Here is a 23229-nt window from a genome sequence, read left to right as displayed (position 1 = left end):
GAGTCTATCCCAGCTGACTCAGGTGAAGGCAGGGGACACCCTAGACAGGTCACCAGTCTGTCACAGGGCTACATACAGAGACAAACAATCACTCTCACATTCACACCTACGGGCAATTTAGAATGATCAATTAACCTCAGCATATTTTTGGACTGTGGGAGGAAGCCGGAGTACCCGGAGAAAACCCACGCATGCACAGGGAGAACATGCAAACTCCATGCAGAAAGATCCCGGGAAAGCCGGGACGTGAACCAGGGATCTTCTAGCTGCAAGGCGAAAGTGCTAACCACTACACCACTGTGCAGCCCCATCTGGACTTTAACAGTTAAATTATATATTAATTATATACATATTTTTCAACCTAATGACATAATTTTTACTTTGTACCTCATTAAGTTGAATTTAAAGTTATGAATTGACCTTCATTTCACCTAATCTTGACCTATAATGTCACTAATGTCAATTTATATCTACTAATCTTGCATTAGATTCTAAGTATTAACTTTGTTATTTCATATTTTGGATTTAAAAAGTTGTAGTTTTACTAATTAAATTACATTAAAAGTGTGTAAACGTAGCTCCATGTCTCATAACAATGACTTAAAATGTAATAATCGTCACTTTATATTCACTAATTTTGACTTTAGTCACCAGTTTCAGTCAGTAGCTCACAATCCTTATTCAAAAAGTTGAAATATTAAATTTAATATTTCACATTTTACGTTTTAATTCACATTTATCAGCGAATAAGTCCAAATTATGAGGAAAAACTCAGTTACATCAAAATATTGACTCTACATCTTGCAGTTAGGACTTAAAATTAGTTCTATTTTTAACATATTTTTCATCTTAAATTTAACTAATGGCATATTTTTTTCTTTGTGCCTCATTAAGTTGAATTTAAAGTTATGGTTTGAGCTTCATGTCTCTTAATCTTGAACTAAAAAGTCTCAAATTTCCCTTTTTATCTACTAATATTCAGTTTAGTCACGATTTTCAGTCAGTATCTTGATCCTGCCTTTAAAAGTTCTACTTTTTTTCTTGGTAAGTCACCAAGGTGAAAAAAATGTTAGAATTTAACTCTTAAAAATCACATATTTCACTTTATTTCAATAAATCTTGTGTTGTTTTTTTTTTTTTTACCAACTTAAGTTCGTATCTCACTATCTTGATATCTTCAAATCGTGTCACTTTCTCATAGTTTGGATTTTAAAGTCATCAATAAAGTCATATAAATAAACGTTTTCAATAAAAAGTTATAATAGGATTTTTTTTAGGTCACAAAACGTGTCTAAAATCTTGAGTTGAGTCAGTTACTGCAGAGAGTATCTCACAGTTCTGACCTGAAAAGTTTAAATTTTAACTTTACTGTCTTGTTTTCTGAACATAATTTTAACCTAAAAGTCGTTAGATTAAACTTTATAATATAATTTTCATTCTGAGCTTTACGGAGTTGAATCATAAATTAGAATTTGAACCTTTTTGTCTTTGGAATTTAATCACAAATTTCAGCTAGTACGGTATCGGCTTAAAAAGAGAAAAATATGAACTCTTTATCTCACAAATTGGACTTTAAATATCATAATTTGAAAACAGTACATGCAATCTTTTCCATACAGTCTTATGAATTTGAGTTTCCAACACTGTGTTTGTTTACATGTGGAGAAGGAAGAGAAGAAATGTTTTAATTCAGTATTTAAATCGTCAAAACTGTCATCTTTTGTTTGTAAGAAAACATTTGTAAATGAAGGATTGAAAAATGCTAAATAATAAATAAATAATTTGAACTGATGTTCCCTGTTATGTTAATTTACCAATTATATTTAGTAAAATCGCACAAATAGTATTTATTCATGTAGTAGCTGTTAAAAACAAGATTAAAACTGTACATATTGTCCACAACATATCTTTTACAACCTGTGACCCTAAAATTAAACTGTTTCACTATATTTACATCAGCTAAATTATGATTATTTTACAGATATTTGCTGTTATTTCCACTGTTTTTGCAGTTTTATGCCACTTTTTAACATATTTGTTCTGTCTCCGTTGCTGCCAGATTTTTAACTTTTTTTCGTTTTCATTTATTTATCTTCTACTATATGAAATAAGAAATTGAAATTCATATTTCACATTTTTAAGCATTCTTGCATTATTTTTTTTTTTTTTTTTTTTTTACCATATTTTATCATTTACACAGCTAAAATATCAAGAAATTGTTGGATTTTAAACGCAAACATGACATAATGAAACACAGCCACCAGATCCTACATTTCCCATGTTGCCCTGTCGCTCACGGAAATACGTCATCACCCGTGACCTTGGCTCTCTTCTTCACTTGGTTTTGCAGCAGAGACGAGCATGGCGAATAAAGACCCCGGCGTGAGTGTGTTTGTTTTTATAAATTCTGCTTTAACTGGATGTTTTCTGACAGCTCGTGTGTTCGGTTCGGTTCGGTTCGGCTGTTCACGGCTCTGTGGTTCTGCGCTGCGTGACATTTATTAAAAGTTAGACACGTGAGTCTGATGTAAGCTAGCTTTCTGTCACAGTAATGTCAGCTAAGTTACATGCAGCTGCTTTAAAGATTAATAATGAGACAGAAGTTACAGCTGTGGCTTCGTTAAGGATAATTAATGTCGACATGTGGACATTTTGATAACAGTCTACCGGGAATGTTCAAGTGAGCTGCGCAGAGCCACCAGGTTCCGTTTAAAAAAACGTACAATTTAACATATTCTCGCCATTTTACAGACTTACACGTGTTGTGAATCTATTCCATTAATATTAGTATAAATTTATAGACTCTCCTCTTTAATTCGGCGAGTGTGTTTTACCCTGAGCAGCATCAGATGTGCGGACAGATGGGCCTGAAGCCAAAGATGTTACACAAGCAAGCCACCGTTAGCATAAGAAATGTATTATTAAAAACGCTAATATTCTGTTAAATTAACCCCGCTACGTGAGGTTAATGTTAGCCGTATGTAAGGTTAGAAACCATAAATTAATAACAAATATTCATCATCTGTGTCCACCTGTATGTTAATATGCCAGCATGTTAGAAGTCTTGCAGGGAGTTGCGCATAGACGCCAGGTTCCATTTGAAAATCGTACAATTAACACATCTTCGCTTATTCACAACCGCACATGCATTATAAATTCATTCACCGAAACTGAGCAGAATTTTCCAGAATCCTCTCTTTAATCCGGCATATGTGTCTCTCACTTAACAGCATCAGTTGTGAGGGCAGTTACGCCTGAAGCCACTAATCTTACACAAGCAGTGAATCCTTAACATACAAAAACACTAGTAGCAACCCAATGAAGACAGTCGATATTCTGTTGAACGAGCTTTGCTTTGTGGGTTTTATGTTAGCCGAATTTTCGTGTAGAGCTCATGAATTAAAGGCAAATGAACACTTGTGTGCAGGTTTGTGTTATTTTGCTTGTGTGCTGTGGATTATTAAAATAGTCGCTTTTTAGAGGAAGTTTTGACTGTCCTGTGCAGAACGTGGTTGTGGCTGGACACAGTCCTTGTAGAGTCGTTGGGAGGTGTCATTCTTCATCTTGGGTGAAGGTCATGTCTGTCTAAAAGTATCAGCCATGAAGGACACTATGGATTTACGCTCCACATTCAGCACATTGTGTGTCTTTTGGTGGTCTGAGCCGTGATATTTGTGTTGCAGGGTTTTCTGCAGCAGCTGCGGCAGATCGCAGCGAGGATGTCGTCTGGACCTCGAGGTGCAGGACTCGGCATGAAGCTGCTGATCGGCGCTGGAGCTCTGGCTTATGGCATGAAGGAAGCCACGTACACAGGTAAGCTGCTGCTGTTTATATTAGTGTTCTGCACATCTGGATCAAACACACCACCAACACATCAGAAAACAATGCTGCTGGTTTTTGGAAAGTTTGTCACGTTTTGCACTTTATTCAAATAACACACCATCTTTACAATGACAAATGGTGATTACAGTATAAGCTTCTTTGTCTTGTAGTAAAACTGAAAAAATATAAATAAAAACTTGTACGCAGTGACCAATTTTAAGCAGGCAGATATTCAGTACCTGATAAAGAACAGGAATTGCATGACACTGGACAACAAACCGACACTGACTATTTTAACTTTATATTTTATCTTAAATATTTGATGTGCTGCATTCCTGCTAATGTACAAATCTGCTTTCTAAAACAGCCTGAAGTTCAACAGAGACTCTTTGATTTTTTTAATTTTATTTATTTTTTTGTCACTTGACTGTTAATTGCAGCAGAGAATTTCACATTTTTTTTACAGAATCTGCTTAGATCAAACTGTTTAATTTAAGCAGATTTGTAAATACACGTATAGAATAGAAGTGATTTTGATGAAATATCCTGATTTTTAACTTTGGTTTGATTGTTTTTCCAAAACAAAACTTTACATTCTAATCGTCATTGATTATATCTGTAACCTTCTTTTGTCATTTGCTCTTTCTGTCACTCCTGTAGATTCTGCTTATTTTATTTTACCTTTACTTTATACCCCAATATTCTGTATTGTCTTATTGTTTACCCCTTTATTGAATATCCCAGCTGCTGTATCAACTTAATTGAATAGTTCAAAGACTGTTGGAAAATTGAACGTCTGACAATTCTGCCTGTTTTTATACCTGCTGGTGATTTTGTTCAGGGGGTTCAGAGGTTTAAATAAAGCTAAAAACAAAAAGCTAAGCGAATCCAAGAACCCTGGAATCAGAATGAATTATGTTCCGCTGCAGATTAGTGGAGAAAAATGAGAAATCTTCTTGTATCAAGCTGCAGAAAAAGTTGTAACATGATGCGTTTCTGTTAATTTGTCGTCCTTGAATGCATCACACTGTCGATGCGGAAACTGTTTGCTCAATGAAAACTGTTTAACCAGTTAAAGTAGAGAAGAAAGCTGCTGTTTTTACATCTCTTTTAAAGAAGGTGTCAGAGACTAAAGAATGTAGCACGACATGAGAAATGTCTGAAAAAGCTTCATTTTCACAGAGTTTAATGTTATTGTGTCGACCGTCTTCTGCTTTGTCAACAAGTGTCGAGGCTACAAGTGATCTCAAGTATTTTCGAATTGAATTAAACTAACAAAATCCAAAGTATTATCTGCATGAAAACACAAATTACATGACCCTTCAGTGGAAATCTCTCATCTGTTTCTGTCCCTCCAAACTGAAATGTGACCCTGAAGCTTTCAAAATAAAACAGGGTCAGTAGCGTTTCCTAAATTCTCTAGTTTAAGGTCCTAAAACTCTAATCTGGGCGCTGAACACAAACGTAGCAGAAGTTCAGAGTTTTAGAATGAAAACCTCGAGAGCTTTCTGGACACCAGCTGACTGAACTTAATGAGCATGACTGCATCAGATATTAAACATCTGTTTGTAACGAATTTTCCTCTAAAAAAGGACATTTGTTGCAGCGGAACTACCCCAGTGAGTACAGTTGTTTTCTATAAAGTAAATGCATCAGTGACTCATTACTGCCCCCATGTGGCCAAAGGAACTGTTTGTTTTACTGCTAAAGTTGTGTTAACGGGGAAATTAAAGCTTGTAGACAGTGAACACTTTTGTCAGTTTTTAGAGATATTAAGGGCCAATGTTTCTATCTACATTTTTAAAATACATTTCTCCTGATCTGATAAAGACTGTTTTATAACAGTAATACCAGTGTGGTAGCTTCAATGTGATTTATTAAGTCCTTATTGCCCCAAATATCACTCCTTGGAAGTCAGGATTTGGTGTGAAATCCATTTAAAGCAGAATCAAATGTCAGATTAGATAAATACGATCCCCAGCATGCAACATGAAGTAATTAAAACAGTCTAGTCAATGTTTTGTTTTGTTTTTTTTATTAAATATACAGTAGATTCAAAAGAACAGCTGTTGGAGTTAAAAGCCTTTCATGTTGTTAACGGTGTGATTTTACCTGAGTCATTTGTATAATAAGGATTCAAACTTAAAATAAATGACATAAAACATGGCTATGATGCATATTAAGCCTGAGACCCTTCAGTGTTATTAATTATGTAGAAAAACTAAACTAATGGTCTAATATATTCAGAGAAACAACAGTATTAAAACTGATGGATCCTAAATAATATATTAAATATTATGGCTAGTAGTGAAATAATTTACACTACCATTCAAAAGTTTGTGGTCACACAGACAATTCCATGTTCTCCATGAAAACTCACACTTTTATCCATGTGCTAACATAACTGCACAAGGGTTTTCTAATCATCAATTAGCCTTTCAACACCATTAGCTAACACAATGTAGCATTAGAACACAGGAGTGATGGTTGCTGGAAATGTTCCTCTGTACCTCTATGGAGATATTCCATTAAAAATCAGCTGTTTCCAGCTACAATAGTCATTTACCACATTAACAATGTCTAGACTGTATTTATGAGTAATTACTCCACCAAGGAACGGTGGAGTTATGTGACAATTGGCGTACGTCTGTCTGTCTGTCTGTCTGTCTGTCTGTCTGTCTGTCTGTCTGTCTGTCTGTCTGTCTGTCTGTCTGTCTGTCTGTCTGTCTGTCTGTCTGTCTGTCTGTCTGTCTGTCTGTCTGTCTGTTAGCAACTTTACTCAAAAACAAATTAACAGATTTGGATGGAATTTTCAGGGAAGCTCAGAAATGACTCAAGGACCAAGTGATTGGATTCTGTCAGTGATGCAGCTTATAGTCTATATCCACAGATTTGTTAAAGATTTCTGCATGATAGCAGTACAGTGTCACTGTAACCATGACAACCAGTGAACACTACATCAGCTGCCTGCTGATGATCACATGACTGTGATCCTACTACAAATCCACCACTGAGGACTTATCAGGACTGATCTGTCATAAATGATCCAAGGAATAACTGATTAAATTGTGGGGTGTTTCTGAGTCCCATCAATTCCTGCTGCCTGCTGCATATTTAGATCACGTGATTTGGTATCCATACATAACGTACACATACAGAACACACGCCTGTGCTCAGAGAAAGGTCATTTTTTTATTGAAGTTTTCATCCGTCAGAAATGATACAACTGAGCAGCCTTGGCAGAGTACTGTGCTCTCTGAGTGCTTTTCTTGTTTAATGTTATCATTAAAAAGAAATACTTTCATTTCAAAAATAAGGACTTTTCTAAGTGACCCCAAATGTTTGAACAGTAGCGTATAATTTATTCATATTTATTATTATTTAAACTCATCCAGTTGGCAGGTTTGGGTTTTAAAAATCCCATTTTTTTCCATGAAATGTCATCTCATCTGCAGTTGAAGGAGGTCAGAGAGCGATCATCTTCAACAGGATTGGAGGGATGCAGATGGACACGGTGCTCGCAGAAGGTCTCCACTTCAGGTAGGATCCCATCGACCAATCAGCTCTCTTCTTAGACGTGATGTCAGGAACGTTGCTGCTTCATCACTACGTCTATTAACGTTCCTCACGGTGTGAGTCCATCCCGTCTCCATGTCGGGGATCATTTATAACAAACTAACGAAGTTCTTGCTGTTTCTCAGTGCATAAATGAGCTCAGTTCATATGGATCCTGATGCTGCAGATGTTTAATGTAGTCAGAGGAAATGGTTCTAAACAGCTGGAGGTGACGAACTTCAGCTATTATTAACGTCCTGTGGGGAAAACATTTACTTTGACTTTAAGCAACATGACTTTAAAAGGCTTAACTTTTTCTCTTTTTTTATTTTTAAATCATAATGCTGAAACACGTCACAAATCTCAAAACTCGTCTATAATGTTGAGTTGAGTCAGTTACTACAGACAATATCTCCCAATTCTGACTTGAAAAGTTTAAATTTTAACTTTACTATCTTGTATTTTCATCTTAATTTTGACCTAAAAGTCCTAAAATTAAACCATATAATGTAATTTTCACTCTGAGCTTCTTTAAGTTCAATTAAAGACTCTTCTTGAGTCTGGAATTTAGTCACAAATTTCCGTTAGTGTCTCACGGTATTGGCTTAAAAAGTGGAAAATATTCATTTGTTAAGTTACAACTTGGACTTTAAATGTCATAATTTGAAAAAAGTACGCAATAATTTTCTACTTAAAATCTTAAAATTAAACCTACAATTTGACAAGCAGCAAATTTATCTGATATTTGATGCCCTTAAAGCATTAATTTTATAGTCTTGATCAGTTTTTTGAGGTTTCTGCTTGAAATTTTGTTTTATTTTAACGTTTATACCTTTATAATAGTAAAAATAATTGGACCTGATGATCATGAGGAGTGAGAAATTCCAAGAGGACATGCACTAAGTAATCTTTGTAAGAAATTTTTGGTTTTCTTTTTTTGATTTTTTTACACTTTTGAGAGTTCACAGTGTGAACAGAAAAAGAAACGTGGCTTATGGCCTCGGAAAACGGGTAAAATCATCTGTTTTTTGAAAGGAAAAATAACGTTTTCCATCCTGACAGGAGGATTTTTTATCTTTTTAATTGTTCATACTATTTTGCAGAACTGATTTATAGAGTGGATGCTGTTTTTCTGGTTTTGTCTGCTGTTTTTAGATTGTAGTCGTTCTATTGATTCTCATGTGGACGCTGCATCTCCACTGACTCAATGAAGTGTATTAATGCAAGAGAAACTCTAAACATGTTGCTGTCTGCAGGATACCGTGGTTCCAGTATCCCATCATCTACGACATCCGAGCCCGACCCAGAAAGATCTCCTCTCTCACCGGAAGCAAAGGTCAGAAACTTCTACCTGCCAGAAAAAAACCCAAAAATGCCCAATTTCAGTTTGAATGAAGGAATCTTTTGGTTTTGTGGTTCAGTTTGATCATATGTCTGTCGTTCAGCGAAAATTCTCAGGATTTTTCTTCCGAACGTGGACATTTTCTCTACCAGTTGACTGAATGTTGTTTGGTTTTTGACTGTTGCTTGGACAAAACAAGACATTTGAAGAAGTCACCTTTAATTTTTAGACACCCATCGGAGTTTTTAGACCAAACAACTGAAAAATGTAAAAACCAAATGATATTTTCACCACACAGACAACCTGCAAGAGGAATGGTACTTATCAGGGAATTTTTCTTTCGGATCTAAATTCATGACTTTTTTGTTTGTCTGTGACTTATCTCGCTAAGCTTGTTTGTCTAAGCTCTTAAAAATGCTACAAACATGATGGATGAGGTTTAGGTTTTGTTGGACTGTGTTTGAAGTCTCTGTAAAGAACAGGAGGGGGCGCTGCTGTGAATAATATTGATGTTTTTGTTTTGTGTTTTTTCAAGACACTGTCAGATATTTGGCTGGAGCTCATCAGTGAAAGGAACTTTATTTTCTTTGCTTATTAACCTTTATTTAACCAGGAGACGTCCCACTGAGATTAAGAACCTCTTTTTGAAGGGAATCCTGGCCGAGACAGGCAGCAGAAAATACAAAACACAAGTGCATGTTCAGGAGTAGGCCTCAAGAACTCGCAGTTTGGATTTAAAAGCTTCAGTGAGATTAACTCAGTTTCCAGTCTTTCTGCAACATCTTCCGTGCAAGAGGTGCAGAGTAAACAAAAGCCTTTTTACCCTGTTCAGGACGGCCATATAGAACAAAAGCAACAAATGATCTTGTGAACGGAGAGAATAAAGATCAGCACTTTTCTGTGCAGTTAAGGAACAAATGTAGGTGGGCTGTGGTCCACATATTGCCTCATATATGAAAGTATATTAATGACGGATCCTTCTGATGGCTAAAGCAGACCGTCCCATCCAAGAGTAGAACTCAGTCGTGTGTCGACACTTTACGGTTCACAATAAAGAAGGTAAATCTGAAGTTGTTGGATGTTTTTGATAATCTTGGCTTTGTTAGTGTGTATATTTTGTGGGGCTTTTCTACCATAACTCCCATTATACATAAATATTAAAGTGTGTACAAAAAAAAAGTTATATTCAGGACCTCAGTGATGAAAGTGTCCCCATTAAAACATTAAAACTTTAGATCCCAGTGCCATTACAACATGAGACTGATAAATATTGTTGATAAATCAGCATCTTAAGTTCTGGGTTGTGACTGTCTTGTTTTTATTCCTTGAAGATTTGGAAGCAGAGTGGTCTGACCCACTTTCTGTACTTTTTAGAGAAAAATGGGTTCAAAGTTTTGTGTTTCCAAGAATGGTCTGACACTGGAAGTGCCATTGTAAGGCTATATTTGGGTTGTGGGTTAGACCGCTCTGTCACTAAAATCTAGACCATAAAATATTACAAAATAAAACTGAGTTCTGATTTTTTTTTTGTGGGTTCGACCACTCTGCTTCTGACCCCCTCACTTGATTTAACCATCAACTTGAATAAAAATGTCAAAAAACAGTTTTTGTTTCAGAAACAAAAGAAAACTAGAAAACCTGAATATTTGTGAACCCTGAAAACTTGAGACTTTTTCAATCGATTATTAAAATACTTGCTGATTATCTTAGCTGGACTGATGCTACATGTTGTCAGCAGACTAACTGGTTCTGTCTCTTGCTGTCCTTCAGATCTTCAGATGGTGAATCTGACACTGAGAGTTTTGTCGCGGCCGCTGGCGTCCAACCTTCCCACCCTCTACCAGCAGCTGGGACAAGACTACGACGAGCGTGTCCTGCCGTCCATCGTCAACGAGGTTCTGAAGAGCGTTGTGGCGAAGTTCAACGCCTCGCAGCTCATCACACAGAGAGCACAGGTACTAACATCAACCGTTTTCCTGCAGAATGTGGAGGAAATCCTTCTTCATTATTCATGTGAAGCTCTAGTTCTATCGAGCAAATACTGCCACTTCCATGCTTGATGGCAGGTTTCAGAAAAGTCTGAAATCAGTCCTAAAAAGCTCTCAAAGCAGGACCAAAATCAAACCTAAATCAATCCAAAAAATGTTCAAAACAGTCAGAATACAGTCTGAAACCAATCATATACCAAAACTGAAACTAGTTTTAGAAACATTCTGGAACAAATCCTATGAAAGTCAAAAACCAGTACAGTATCGGGACCAAACCCCACCTGAAAAAAAGTCCAAGACCCGTCCAAGACAGTCTGATACCAGGACAAGATCCAGAGAAAACTAAATCTAAACCAACTTGAAATCACATCCAGAACCTGGAAAACCAAGACCGAAACCAAACATAAACCAGTCCCAAGAAAGTCCAAAATCAGTCCAACTTACAGTCTGAAATCAGTCCAAAGCTCTTCTAGAAAGCCCCAGAGCATGATACTACCACCTCCATGCTTGATGGTAGGTTTGGTGTTCTTGTGGTTAAAGGCTTCACCTTCAGTTTTTGTTCCATCTGACCACAGAACTTTCCTCCAGAAGGTTGTTTCTTGTCCATGTGATCAGCAGCAACTCGAGTGGAGCTTTAAGGTTCTGCTTCTAGAGGAAGAACTTCTTCTTCATGGATCCTCTCAGCTCATGTTGATGTAAAACCCTGTGGACACTGACAGCTGTGTTCCAGCAGCTTCTCATTCATTCAGACCTGCTTTTGGATGATTCTTGGTTGACTCTTGACCATTCTGACCAGTTGTCTCTCAGCAGCAGGTGGTAGTTTGTGTTTTCTTCCTGATGGTGGCAGTAACACAACTGGACCATGAACTTTAGACTACAAACAGTTTATTTTGGGATCAGTAGCTGCTTTGAAATGACTCAGAGGGACTTTTAGTTTGTTCAGGTCAATGATTTGCTTCTTCTGATCTGTGTTCAGCTTCTGAAGCGTTCTTACTGTAGTATTTGTGGTTGGGTCTAATGAGTGGATGAAGTGGACTCTATTTAAACTGGTTGTTCTATCAATGTTGGATTAGTTTAACGTTTTCTACATTCATGTATCAGCTGAGACTCTTCAGCCCTCAGACACTGTTTATCATCTGCAATAAGATTAATTTCTGATGATGATTATGACATTAATGTGAGCTGTGTTGAGGTAGACTCTTTATTTGGTTTATTCATAAGGTTCTTACTCGTTTTTTTTTTTTACCTCTGTGGGCTCTGATCATACACACTTAAATGTTTGGATTATGAACTTAGTAAATCCAGTTTTACTCACTGCTCCTACAATCTAGAATAACCTACAGCAAGATTAAAATCGTGATTAGTTTCTATCGTAACAGCAATAAATCCTTTAATTTAATTTTATTTTACTTCCAGCTGCTCTTGTTTTAGTCTTCTCTCCTTGTCTTTGATCTTAATTGTCCTGTTTATTCTTAAAGGTTTCATTATTTCACCCGTTCGCCTCATTCATGTCTTTGATTTTGCGTGTCTTTGCCCGGCAGGTTTCCCTGTTGATCCGCAGAGAGCTGTTTGAGCGAGCCAAAGACTTCAACATCATCCTGGATGACGTGGCCATCACCGAGCTCAGCTTCAGCCGCGAGTACACGGCCGCTGTAGAGGCCAAACAAGTCGGTGAGTCCAGTTTGTTCTCCAGACCAACGGTTTCTGCATCAGGCTGCTTGTAGCTGCTGGTTATTGTCTCAATTATCAGGTTATTTAATCTGGAAACACATATCCACTGATTTAAAGATTGTAAACGCAGCATTTGCTTCCTTGGCTTAAAAAAAATAGAAAAATGTGCTTTTTATTAATGTTTGCTGTATCTTCTAGCATATCTCTGTTTGATTACGGTTCTTTTTTGTGTTTAACTAGGTCTTGTTAATGCATTAAGTCTTTGAATAGTCAAATAAAGGAAACGGCAACCATGACATAACTACTGATAATAAATGAACCAATGCAGGCCATAAGAACTGTCGCCTAATAATTAGAAGATGATACATGAATACCAAACCACCTTTTTTTTAAGGTAATGATTAGATGTTTTATTTATTATTGTTTTATTCTGTCCTTTATTCCATCTGTTTGACTGGTTTGAAATCAAATCCAGGGCTCCAGATGAACTTTTTCCATTAGTAGTGATGATGCTGAATGAAGCACTTTTAAGGAGCACCAGTTAAATTGACACAAAAACACGTTACTGGCACCGTTTTAATGTGATTGTTCTTGAAGTGTGTTGACCACAGTGGACGGACAGAGGACAGGATATCTGGAGAATTTAGAACTTCCTGCTGTTTTCATCAATGATCATCTAAAATTTAAAGCTCCAAAGAACAGCAACAACTGATTCAACAGTTCTTTCATTCATGAATTAGAAACCTGTGAATGATGGAAAAGCACCTCTTAGTGTCTTTATTTGTAGCAAACATTGATTTTAATTTTGGGCGTCATGCAGACATCGACTTAAATTAAATTCATGTCGAGCCTTTAATTGTAAGAATGAGCCTTGAGAAATAAAATAAGTTGGACTAATAATCATAAACCAAACTATTACTTTAATCTAAGCTGTTTATAACTTAATCACGTTGCTGCTTTGTGAGTTTTTGACTGTGAACTCTGTTGACCTGCATATCATCAGTCGGTTTTTGCCTTTTTAACATGAGATCGCCTCATCTGAACTGTCCTCATCAGGAGGCTGTAGTAGAACAGGAGGACAGTCAATCATTATCAGTCAGTTGAATATTTATTCACCAAACTGAGGGACCAGATACAAGTAGATGAGATCCTGCATCGAGTATTCCCCACTGTGTGTTATTATAAAGACAAGAAACTTTAAAAAATCCAACTAACCAGTACGTTCATGGTCATTTTCTAAATTATTGTCTCATTTAGTTGTTTGGTCTTTAAAATGTCAAAAAAATGATGAGAAATTGATGTTTCCCAACAGCGACATATGTCTTATTTAGTCCACAGATATTCAATTAACTGTCAGAATGGAGAAAATAAACACATTTAAGAAGGTGCAATCAGAGAATTTAGATGTCTTTACTCTGAAAAATGATTCTGATTAATCGGTTTTGGCAACAGATGGATACAGTCAGGTCCATAAATATTAGGACAGTGACACAATTCTCAGCATTTCGGCTCTGTACATCACCATAATGGATCTGAAATAAAACAGTCCATATTGTCAATCATATTCCAAATACTCCAGACCTTTTATCTGCTCTTTGTAAATGAAATAATGAAGGATTAACCATCCTGGCCATGGAACAGCTGAGCAATTACTTCTGGTCCCTCAAAAAGGTGGATGGCATCTATAAAATGAGTTGTAATTCCTCCACCGTTCACCTGATTTGGATGTTACCCTCAAATTAAAGCGAACTTCTGCACTTACAGCACATTTCACATTCATTATGTACAGAGCCAAAATGCTGAAAATAGTGTCAAAGGGCCTGACTGTAGATAGTTTATTGGGAAAGTTCAATAGTTGGATCGTTGACAAGGTCTTCCTCCATCTAGGTGTTTTACATGATAGACAATTATAATTGGATTTTAAAACATGGAGGTCTTATTTAGAAGTCACACTGGCGCTCCTAGTTTTAATATTTTGTAGTTTCGTCTCCGAAAATGTTCTCAGTCTGGATGTGGTGTTAAAAATCGGTGTATCAGTCCTGAAAACTCTTCTACTGAGTCAAAGATTTTCCACACTCCTGCTGACTGTTACATTGTGTGTTTGTTCCTCTGCAGCCCAGCAGGAGGCGCAGCGAGCTCAGTTTTACGTGGAAAAGGCCAAACAGGACCAGAGACAGAAGATCATCCAGGCTGAAGGAGAAGCTCAGGCTGCCAAGATGGTGAGCTGATCCGGTTTTCAGTCTGTGAAAGAGGATTCTTTAGATCAGAATCTGCAGAGTCTGTTTGAACGCAGCAAACTAATGAGATAAATTCTTGCGGTTTCTTGGAAGTTGTAACTGGGTTATAATAATCTAATCAACACCTAAAGCCGCCTTTAACCCTCTGAGCTCCAAACAGGTTCTGGCAGTTTTCACTCACTGTGGGTTCATTTTTTACTGCAGTATAAAGTCCTGCATGAAGAAGGAAAGCGAACTCAGAAATGTTGTTTTCTGTGCGACACTTAAAGCATAATAATGCATTTTTAAAAATTCATTTTTTGATTATTTTCAAAAGAGAAATCAACTTTATTCCAAATGTCCACCAACACTGAGCAAAACATACTTATAAATAAAGTCAAATATACATGTAATTATCTATATTCTACATATTATAGATATTTTGCTAATTATATTTGTATTTGTTTCCACACTTGTCTCTGCTTGGTTTAAACACTGCCTGCAGTTCAGCCAAAAACTCTCAGAATTTTGGACTGTTGCCATAGTTTGGCCACGGAGTGAAGAATTTTTATTTTTTTACAGAATCTAGTTAAAGCAAAAGAGTTATTTTTAAATGAGACACATAGAAATAAGTGATTTTGATGAAATATCTCGATTTTCAGCTTATTGTTGGTATATTTTTTGAACTGAACAACACGTCACAGATGAGTAGTTCAAAGACCGTCAGGATGATTGTTGGTGTTTTTACAGTTTCTGGCTGATAAATGCTGTAAATATATATGATGTTATTATTATATTATGATGGAAAATGTGAGTTATTGAAGTTCAGAGGGTTTAACAGCCTCCAGAGCTTCCCATCACATGAATTCTTGTTCCGACGTGAACTCTCCGTCGGCCTCGCCTCTTAACTGTGGCGAGGCTCAGAACAAACACTTACCTAAATATGCAGCAATTATTTACTCTGGCTGTCAACACGCCTGAGAAACGTCGAGGCCGAGCAGCGACACGCCTGCTGTAACTGTATTCTCCTGTGAAACACTGACACTGTGATTGTGTGTTTGGCAGCTGGGCGAGGCCGTGACGAAGAACCCAGGCTACCTGAAACTCAGGAAGATCCGGGCGGCGCAGAACATCGCCAAGACGGTAAGAAACGCCCACTAGAGCGCCGTGTTTCTCTTCATTTGTCAGGCACCTGATCAGATAAAAGAATCTTTGACACGTTTGGTTGCAGAGGTGCAGCTCTGACGCACAAAATGCGATGAAATGTCCAAAACCTGCCTGATAGCTCATCTCTCAGCCTCATATTTGCCCTTTAAAAGAGCACCAATAAGCACAAACAGCACCTGTCCAACGCTACAAGTCATGCAGCTGCAGATTAAAGTTGTACCGTGTCTCTGGGTGGATCTTTCTGCACTCATTTTGTGGTTGTTTCTGGGTATTTTGCGTCTTTTTTTCATCTCTTTCAATTGCAGTCTCTTTGTGGTTGCATTATTTGGGGCCTCTTGGTGTTTAATTTGATTTTCTGTGTTTAATTTGTGACTCTTTGTGGTTGTTTTCCATCTGTTTGTGGTCTTATGATGCGTCTTTCTGTTTATTTTGTGTCGCCTTGTGCTAAATTTGCATCTTTTTGTGGTGTGTGATGTAAAATTTGCATCTTTCTGCCGTTGGTTTATCCTTTCTGTCAACATATCACACCTCTTTGTGGCCTCTTGCTGTTTGATTTGCATCTTGATATTTAGTTTACCTCTTAGTTTTCAGTTTATTTTGTAGTTTTTTGTGTTTAACTTGTGTCTCTTTGCACCTTTCTGCTGTCAGTTCTGGAAATCATTTTGTCGTATTGGTTTGTTCCCATTACAACCCTTTACTGATTTGTTGTCAAAGACTCTGTTGCCTTCAGGTTAAAGACATCCCGGCGTTTAGAGAAATTCTGACATGACTGCTGGAATTTATTGTATTTACGGTATTTAGTTCCTGTGACTCTTCACCAGACGGTTAAAAGGAGCTGAAACATCTTCAAGCAAGTCGATCTGCTTTGTTTCAGCTCTTAGAAAAGCTCCTGATTCTTTTCTTAATTAACTAGCAGCAAGTCTCAGTAGTTGGTGTATTTTTAATGTTAGTTTGCAGGTGATGAAGTCTGAAGTTCTTTATCTTCTGCTGCAAAGCTGAATAATTAGAAATGAATGAGACCGAAGGTTCTTTTTTTTTGTTTGTTGTTGTTGTTCCATGAAGTGATACTGTTGACTAACAGAAAGTGATTTCTAACGTTTGTGAATCAGTTCAGATTTGTAGGAAACACAACTTGTGATTCTTCCATGAGTCTGTTTACAAATCAGCGCTGGTGTTTGAATGTTTTCGAATGTTTTGTTTTATTTTGGGACGAAGGGAACAAACGGCTCATTGAAATGAAAGCTGTTGGTACAAAATGAGCCTTAAACTTCTTAGAAACTGCTCTGTTTCTGCTGTGATGATGCCGAACTCCTGATCTGGAGATTTGTTAAACAAGAACAAACTAAATAAGCAGCAAAAACACAACATTAGGTCACTGGGACGGTTAAAATGTTAATGGTTCACTGTACAGCCAATAGGTTACCAGAGACACTGCCTTAATTCAGCCCTTAAAAAGTACTAAATACACATTAGAAGTTCAGCTTTGAATTTTAAGCCTTTATTTATTTATTTTTATATAAACTGGTGCATCTCAGTTCAGTATTTAGATAATTACATTTCTTATTATCAGCTGACCTGTGAGATACTTTGAACTGCTCTAATCTGTATTTATTAAAAGATTTTATTAAATGACTGTTCAACATGACTAAAAGTTGTTAAAAATCCTCAAGTTTAAGATTAAAATCCTGGTATGTTGCACTTGTAAATCTGACGGCGATAAGCTGCTGTGTTTGATGACGTCCGCTAGGTGGCGCCAAAAGAACACGAAACCGAGGAAAGATTTCAGGCTTGAAACAAAGGATTGGTCCCCTGAACCTCCTCTTGTCCTCTGCTCTGACCTCAGACCTCCACTGATGAGACAAAAAAAACTAAATACACAACAGTTACAAATACAACAAACGTATAAATCACAATGTTTGATTAGATGTTTTGGAAATATGACAAAAGTGATGCGTGCTGAGAGGTTCAGATAAAGTTAACCTCATTCCAGGTCATTTTTTTTTGTTTGTGTTTTGCTCCTGTCACATTTTTCTTCACTGTTTGTTGATTTTTCTCTACAATCTAAAGCCCTGCAGCTCTACAGAAACAGAACAATCATGAAGAAGAACTCAGAAATCTCTGAATGACATCAAAAATGAATACACATAAAATAAATATTTAAAATTACTCGGATTAGCAAACAATGCATTCAACATATAATGTGTTAGCAGCACTGGGAGCCCCATAAATCTTTACCAACATTCATTTTGATTTGCTTTAGTACTCGTCTTCTCTCTGCTCTGTGGACACTGCCTGTAGTTCAGCTGAAAAGTCCCTGAATTTTTCTTATGAGTTCGTTCTTCACAGCCGAGTCACTAATAGTTTCATGATTTCAACGAGGAATGTAGAGTTTTTTGTTTTTTACAGAATGTTTTTGCTGCAGATTGTTTATTTTTGGCTGATTTTTAAATTACAAGCTAGTATGAAATTCTCCAGACTGAACTGTACCTCACAGATGATTAGTTCAAGGGCTGTTAGGAAGATGTTTAGGAACAACACAAGTCAATTATCAATAATAATTATGACAATAATAATAATAGTTAAGGCCTAGTTCATTCCTTACTAGTCTTAAAGGAAACTACCTTCATTAAACTCAACTGACTCTGTCTAAATTCTAAGTCCTTCTTCTCAGTTCATTTCTTGTATTATATTATTTATAGTTTGTCCTTGATATGAAGATTAATGTAAATATGTGCAGGTATCATATCAAATGATGAAAGATCTGGAAAACAAGACTTTGAAAATGGTCTCATTAGGTAGATAAGATGTAGTGAAATATTCTAAAAGCTAAATCTGCTGGAAAAAGTGTTAAAGTTGACATTATTTGTCCAGAGAATGAATGTCCTTTCTAAGTTTTTGGTAAAGGTGGTTGTTATTTTGCACATTCACCCTCTATATTTAAAAAATGATTGCCCATATTACTCCATTTATTATCCAGAAAGTGCAAAATCAGAAAGAATCCCCAGATTTTAAATAATCTATTCAGTGAAAGTGGGAAACAATGATGATGTATAATAGTTTCATGGCAGTTTTCTGGTCTTTTTTTTTTTTTTAAATGCATCAAATTGATAGTATTTATCACAGTAAAAAGCTGTAAAAACAGAAATAATCATCATATTTCCAGATTTTATACCGTGCTTGAACATATCATGTGTGCTTTTGTCTGGGATATGAACAAAATCTGAGCTTAAAATTAAGACTTTTAACCAAAATCAACTAATTCTGCATGTCTCATTGAAAATTTACCAAAAATAAACCACTTCCTCAAACAGGATTCTGTAAAAAAACTAAAAATTCTGCGTCCCTCGACTCAACCACGAAGCTTTTTGTGTCTCAGCTGTGACCAACAGTGTTGTGACAAAAATTCAGAATTTTCGGCTGAACTGCAGGCAGTGTTTCCACAGAACACAGACAAGACGTGTCAAAATGTAAGCAGGTAAATATATAAACTACTGTTCAGAAGTTTAGGGTCACTTAGAAATGTCCTTAATTTGAAAGAAAAAACTTTTTTTTTTCAATGAGGATAACATTAAAAGAATGATAAATCCAGTGTAGACATTGTTAATGTGGTAAATGATCATTCTAGCTGTAAACAGCTGATTTTTAATGGAATCTCTCCATAGGGGTACAGAGGAACATTTCCAGCAACCATCACTCCTGTGTTCTAATGCTACATTGTGTTAGCTAATGGTGTTGAAAGGCTCATTGATGATTAGAAAACCCTTGTGCAGTTATGTTAGCACATGAATAAAAGTGGGAGTTTTCATGGAAAACATGGAATTATCTGGGTGACCCCATACTTTTGAGCAGTAGTGCACATTATGTATGTTAACAAGAGTTTCTTTTCCAGTGTTGGTAACACCTGTGGGCACCTGGAAAAATGTTGACAGCAGGTTTTGTCGGTTTTTAAAAATATATTAATCAATGAAATTAACCTCCTAATTTTCTTTACTTTCTGAGTTCTCTCTCCTCCTTCATGGTTGTTCTGTTTCTGTAGAGCTGCAGGACTTTATGTTGCAGTGAAAAATGAGAAAAAAAATGAAGAAAAAAGGGTTAACTCTTTAATCATTTTGTTTTTCTGTCTGAGCACAAAGGGTTGTACAGTTTGTTCTTCATGGAAGCTTCAGTTGGGAACATTTGAACCTTTCTTCAGATTTTGTCTTCTTTCCAAAACATCCAATCGCTTTAATTTGTCATGAAATGATTCCTGAGTAGCATCACTTGAGGAAAACTTTAAAGGTTTGATATTTCCTCTGAATAGTAAAATGTTTTTCAGCATGTGGAGCCTCTATGTGTCCCCAGTGTTGGTAAAACCTGGAAAACATGTAGATTCTCAGGCTTTTATAAAAGAAATAGAAATAAATTTTTTCTTGACGTTCTGAGTTCTCTCTGCTTCTATTCATGGTTGTTGTGTTTCCGTAGAGGTGCAGGACTTGGAGTTCAGAGGGTTGTAACGTCTCCAAACACACTTTGACCTCCATAAACATGAGCCTGAGATCAAACCTAACACTAACACGAGGCGTGAAGCTGCTTCCTCGTGTGAAGCCACTGAATCTCTAAATGAATCAGTTGCGACTAATCCTCTGGTTATTGTTGCTATTGAGATGAGAAACTGAATGAATGAGTGTGTTTGTGTGCATCACTGAGTACATTCCTGCTTTAACAGGCTGTGTTTATGACGCTGTGACCTCGTGGCTCAGTGTAACGCTGTCACCCTGCAGCACGTCATCCCCAGCAGGCGCTGTTTCCTGCGTGGACGTCCAGCAGGCCTCAGCGGCTCTCGCTCCGCCGTCAATCGGCTCAGTGTTGACGCCCGGACAATGTGCCCATTGTGCTCGGTCCGGCCTGCATGCCGACACGCTTTCCACCTGTGTTTTCTCTGCTGCGCTCACCCGCCTCTGTGTTTTAACCTACAGGTGGCGCAATCCCAAAACAAAGTGTACCTGAACGCTGACAGCCTGGTGCTGAACCTGCAGGACAGCAGCAACTTCAAGTGAGTCACGCCGGGTTTGACCACGTCTTTTTAATGAACACAAGGTGGAAGTTTAACACGAGCAGCAAGAACTGCAAATCAGAAACACATCTGAAGGCAGGATTCGGTCTGAATGTCAGGTCTAGGCTGGACTTAATCCCGTTTTTAATGTATGAGTGATAATTACAGCCAGTGTTGGCGACCAAATAATCATACAAAGGAACCAGAATTCTTAGTAAACAGTTGTACGTTTAAAACCCAAATCACAGAGCAGCAAAGAGAATTTTTTTACGAATCGCAGTGAGTGTTTCAGACGTAGATGTTACATTTAAGTTGAGAAAAGTTAGGATAAATAAGAAAAACGAGATAATCCTGCAGAAGAGGAACCAAAGTTAAGGTGCAAGACGAAAAAACTAAACAAACAGTGCTGGTACCTTTAAAAAAGACTAATAAAAGGTGTAAATACTCTACACCGATAATAATAATAAGCTGGTGCATTCAGGATTATTGTAGTTGAAAGATGAAGAACATTCACAAGTAAACCCTCAAACCTTAAAACAACAAAAAACTAATTGAAACCATTTTTAAGACCCAGAAACTGTTTTAAACCTGGTGATGATGTTTGCCTAGCTACTGAATTTAGTTTTTTCAGACTCTAATTTTTCCTCTTAATACAACATTTCTTCTTTATTGGAAGCATCAGAAACTTTTCTTCCACGATTTAGCTTTTGTATGCTAAAATCAAAGCTGCTGCTATTCTCTCTGAGCCCAGAGTTAAATCTGGATTCGTTTAATTGAATCTTCTTCTTAAACTAAACCTGAAGGAAGTTCTTGTTCTGGTTATTGCTCAGATAAAAATGCAATAATATGAGAACACATGCAGTGCCTAAACAAATAGTTAAAGGACATAAATATGATAAGTTGGTAAAAACTAAAAATGAAAATAGTGAGCTGAAATAATTCTAGAATAGCAAAAGTACGACTGAAATAAGTCATTTTGCACACCATAATGAAATATTCATGCTGTGCTCAAACCCCTGTTCATCAATAAAAGTGATAAAATAATGAAAGCTCGTATTTCCTGTTGCTATGTTTGATCATTAATTGAGCTGAATGCAGATGTTCTGTAGTCACAGTGTTGTAATTTAGAGTTTCTGTTTTTTCTTTCAGTTTGACATTGAAGTAAAGAAGTCGCCTCCCTGCTGGTTTGTCGTCATTCCTTCACTTCCTTCCAGCTCATTGTACCAGGTTTATCTGTCCGACAGTCACGTTTACGGGCCGCCAGAACTGACTTTAATTTATCCATCAGCAGCCGCTGGAGCTGCTTCATCGGCGATATTAAAATAGAATGTTTGAAGTTTTGTCCCCATCTCTGGGCGTTTACAGTTAAATACATGAAGCTTTTGGGTTAGCTTCGTCTACAGACGTCACAGAAGAACATGTAACTCACTTTTTGTTAATCATTACAACTTGCCCGTCTCATGTCTCAATAAACTACCGTTTGTGTATCACGTCCTGAGATCACACAACCCGTTCTCATTCCCAGGGCGTCAGATACTGCAGTTCTGCCCAAATAGCTAATAGATATGTGGGAGTTTTTCCAGTTAGAAGAGGCTCCATATGGAGGTTAAAGTGATTTTACCAGACTTTAGAAGACTGAGGTGTTGGACCATTATTTGTTCTCTTAGCTTTGTATTGTTTTCACTCCTTGTTGGGTTAACTTGAGGAGCACGTCTTGATTTGGGCTAAAATATACCCATTCTTAACATTAACCACATTTAACAAGGCAAGCTTCTTGTTGCCTGAAAAGTACCAACTCATGAAGTCTGTTTCTGAGGATTTTTATAAGACTATTGGACTAAAGGTTACCCAGTGCGTTGAGATGTGATGGAAAGCAGGTCCAGACAATGCAACAGTATGTACTGGATATTTTCATGAACCAGAACAATCAAGGAAGTTGTAATTCAGAAGCTGCAAACGAGTGATGCTTTGTTGTCTCTGTTAATGGCAGTGCGATGTTATGTGTTACCGCTGCATTTTGAGAGACGAGGTGTTGCGTTGCTGACTTCAATTTAATATAAATTTAAAGTCTCGGCTACTTTACGCAAATCAGCGGCGTCTGGTAACTCCTGACAAGCCATAAACCATTGGTGGTCTAAAATGAAGACAGTTTTCCTACTTCTGTCCTCAAACGTTTCTAAAAATTAACCGTTCTTGTAATAAAAATGAAAGTTTCCAAGCGAGCCACTGCGTTCACGTCCGTCCAATTAGGTGCAGCCAATGTTTGAGATCACACAACCTGTTCTCAATCCCAGGGCGTCAAATACTGCGGTTCTGTCGGAGTTGCTGGTATCCAAATTGTTGATAAACGAGTGTTTCCAGCTAGAAGAGGCTCTAAAGGAGGTTCTAGTTGGGACTTTCACCTAGAAGCCAGAGGATGTTGGACGTTTAGTTTTC

At 37.1% G+C, this 23229-nt stretch overlaps 1 protein-coding gene across 1 annotated transcript; it reads left to right on the top strand.

Moving 5' to 3' along the window:
• The first annotated feature begins 2296 nt into the window (after positions 1 to 2296).
• LOC111580360 (prohibitin-2-like) lies at positions 2297 to 22283 on the top strand. The gene is made up of 10 exons (XM_023288079.3): positions 2297 to 2382; positions 3684 to 3813; positions 7278 to 7362; positions 8634 to 8713; positions 10490 to 10674; positions 12249 to 12378; positions 14494 to 14597; positions 15660 to 15737; positions 20717 to 20793; positions 21943 to 22283. Exons 1-10 carry the CDS (start codon positions 2362 to 2364, stop codon positions 21956 to 21958), a joined length of 906 nt encoding a protein of 301 aa, XP_023143847.2. The 5' UTR covers positions 2297 to 2361; the 3' UTR covers positions 21959 to 22283.
• The last annotated feature ends 946 nt before the right edge of the window (positions 22284 to 23229 follow it).

Source organism: Amphiprion ocellaris, chromosome 10, assembly GCF_022539595.1.
Source record: "Amphiprion ocellaris isolate individual 3 ecotype Okinawa chromosome 10, ASM2253959v1, whole genome shotgun sequence".
NCBI classification, from domain to species: Eukaryota; Metazoa; Chordata; class Actinopteri; family Pomacentridae; genus Amphiprion; species Amphiprion ocellaris.
This window is presented reverse-complemented; position numbering and strand designations above follow the sequence as displayed.

Excerpts from the sequence above, each read along its gene's own strand:
- LOC111580360 (XM_023288079.3), top strand. The coding sequence starts at position 2,362 with ATGGCGAATAAAGACCCCGGC. Across the intron at positions 8,714-10,489 it reads CTCTCTCACCGGAAGCAAAG|ATCTTCAGATGGTGAATCTG; the intron begins GTCAGAAACTTC and ends GCTGTCCTTCAG. Across the intron at positions 10,675-12,248 it reads TCATCACACAGAGAGCACAG|GTTTCCCTGTTGATCCGCAG; the intron begins GTACTAACATCA and ends TTTGCCCGGCAG.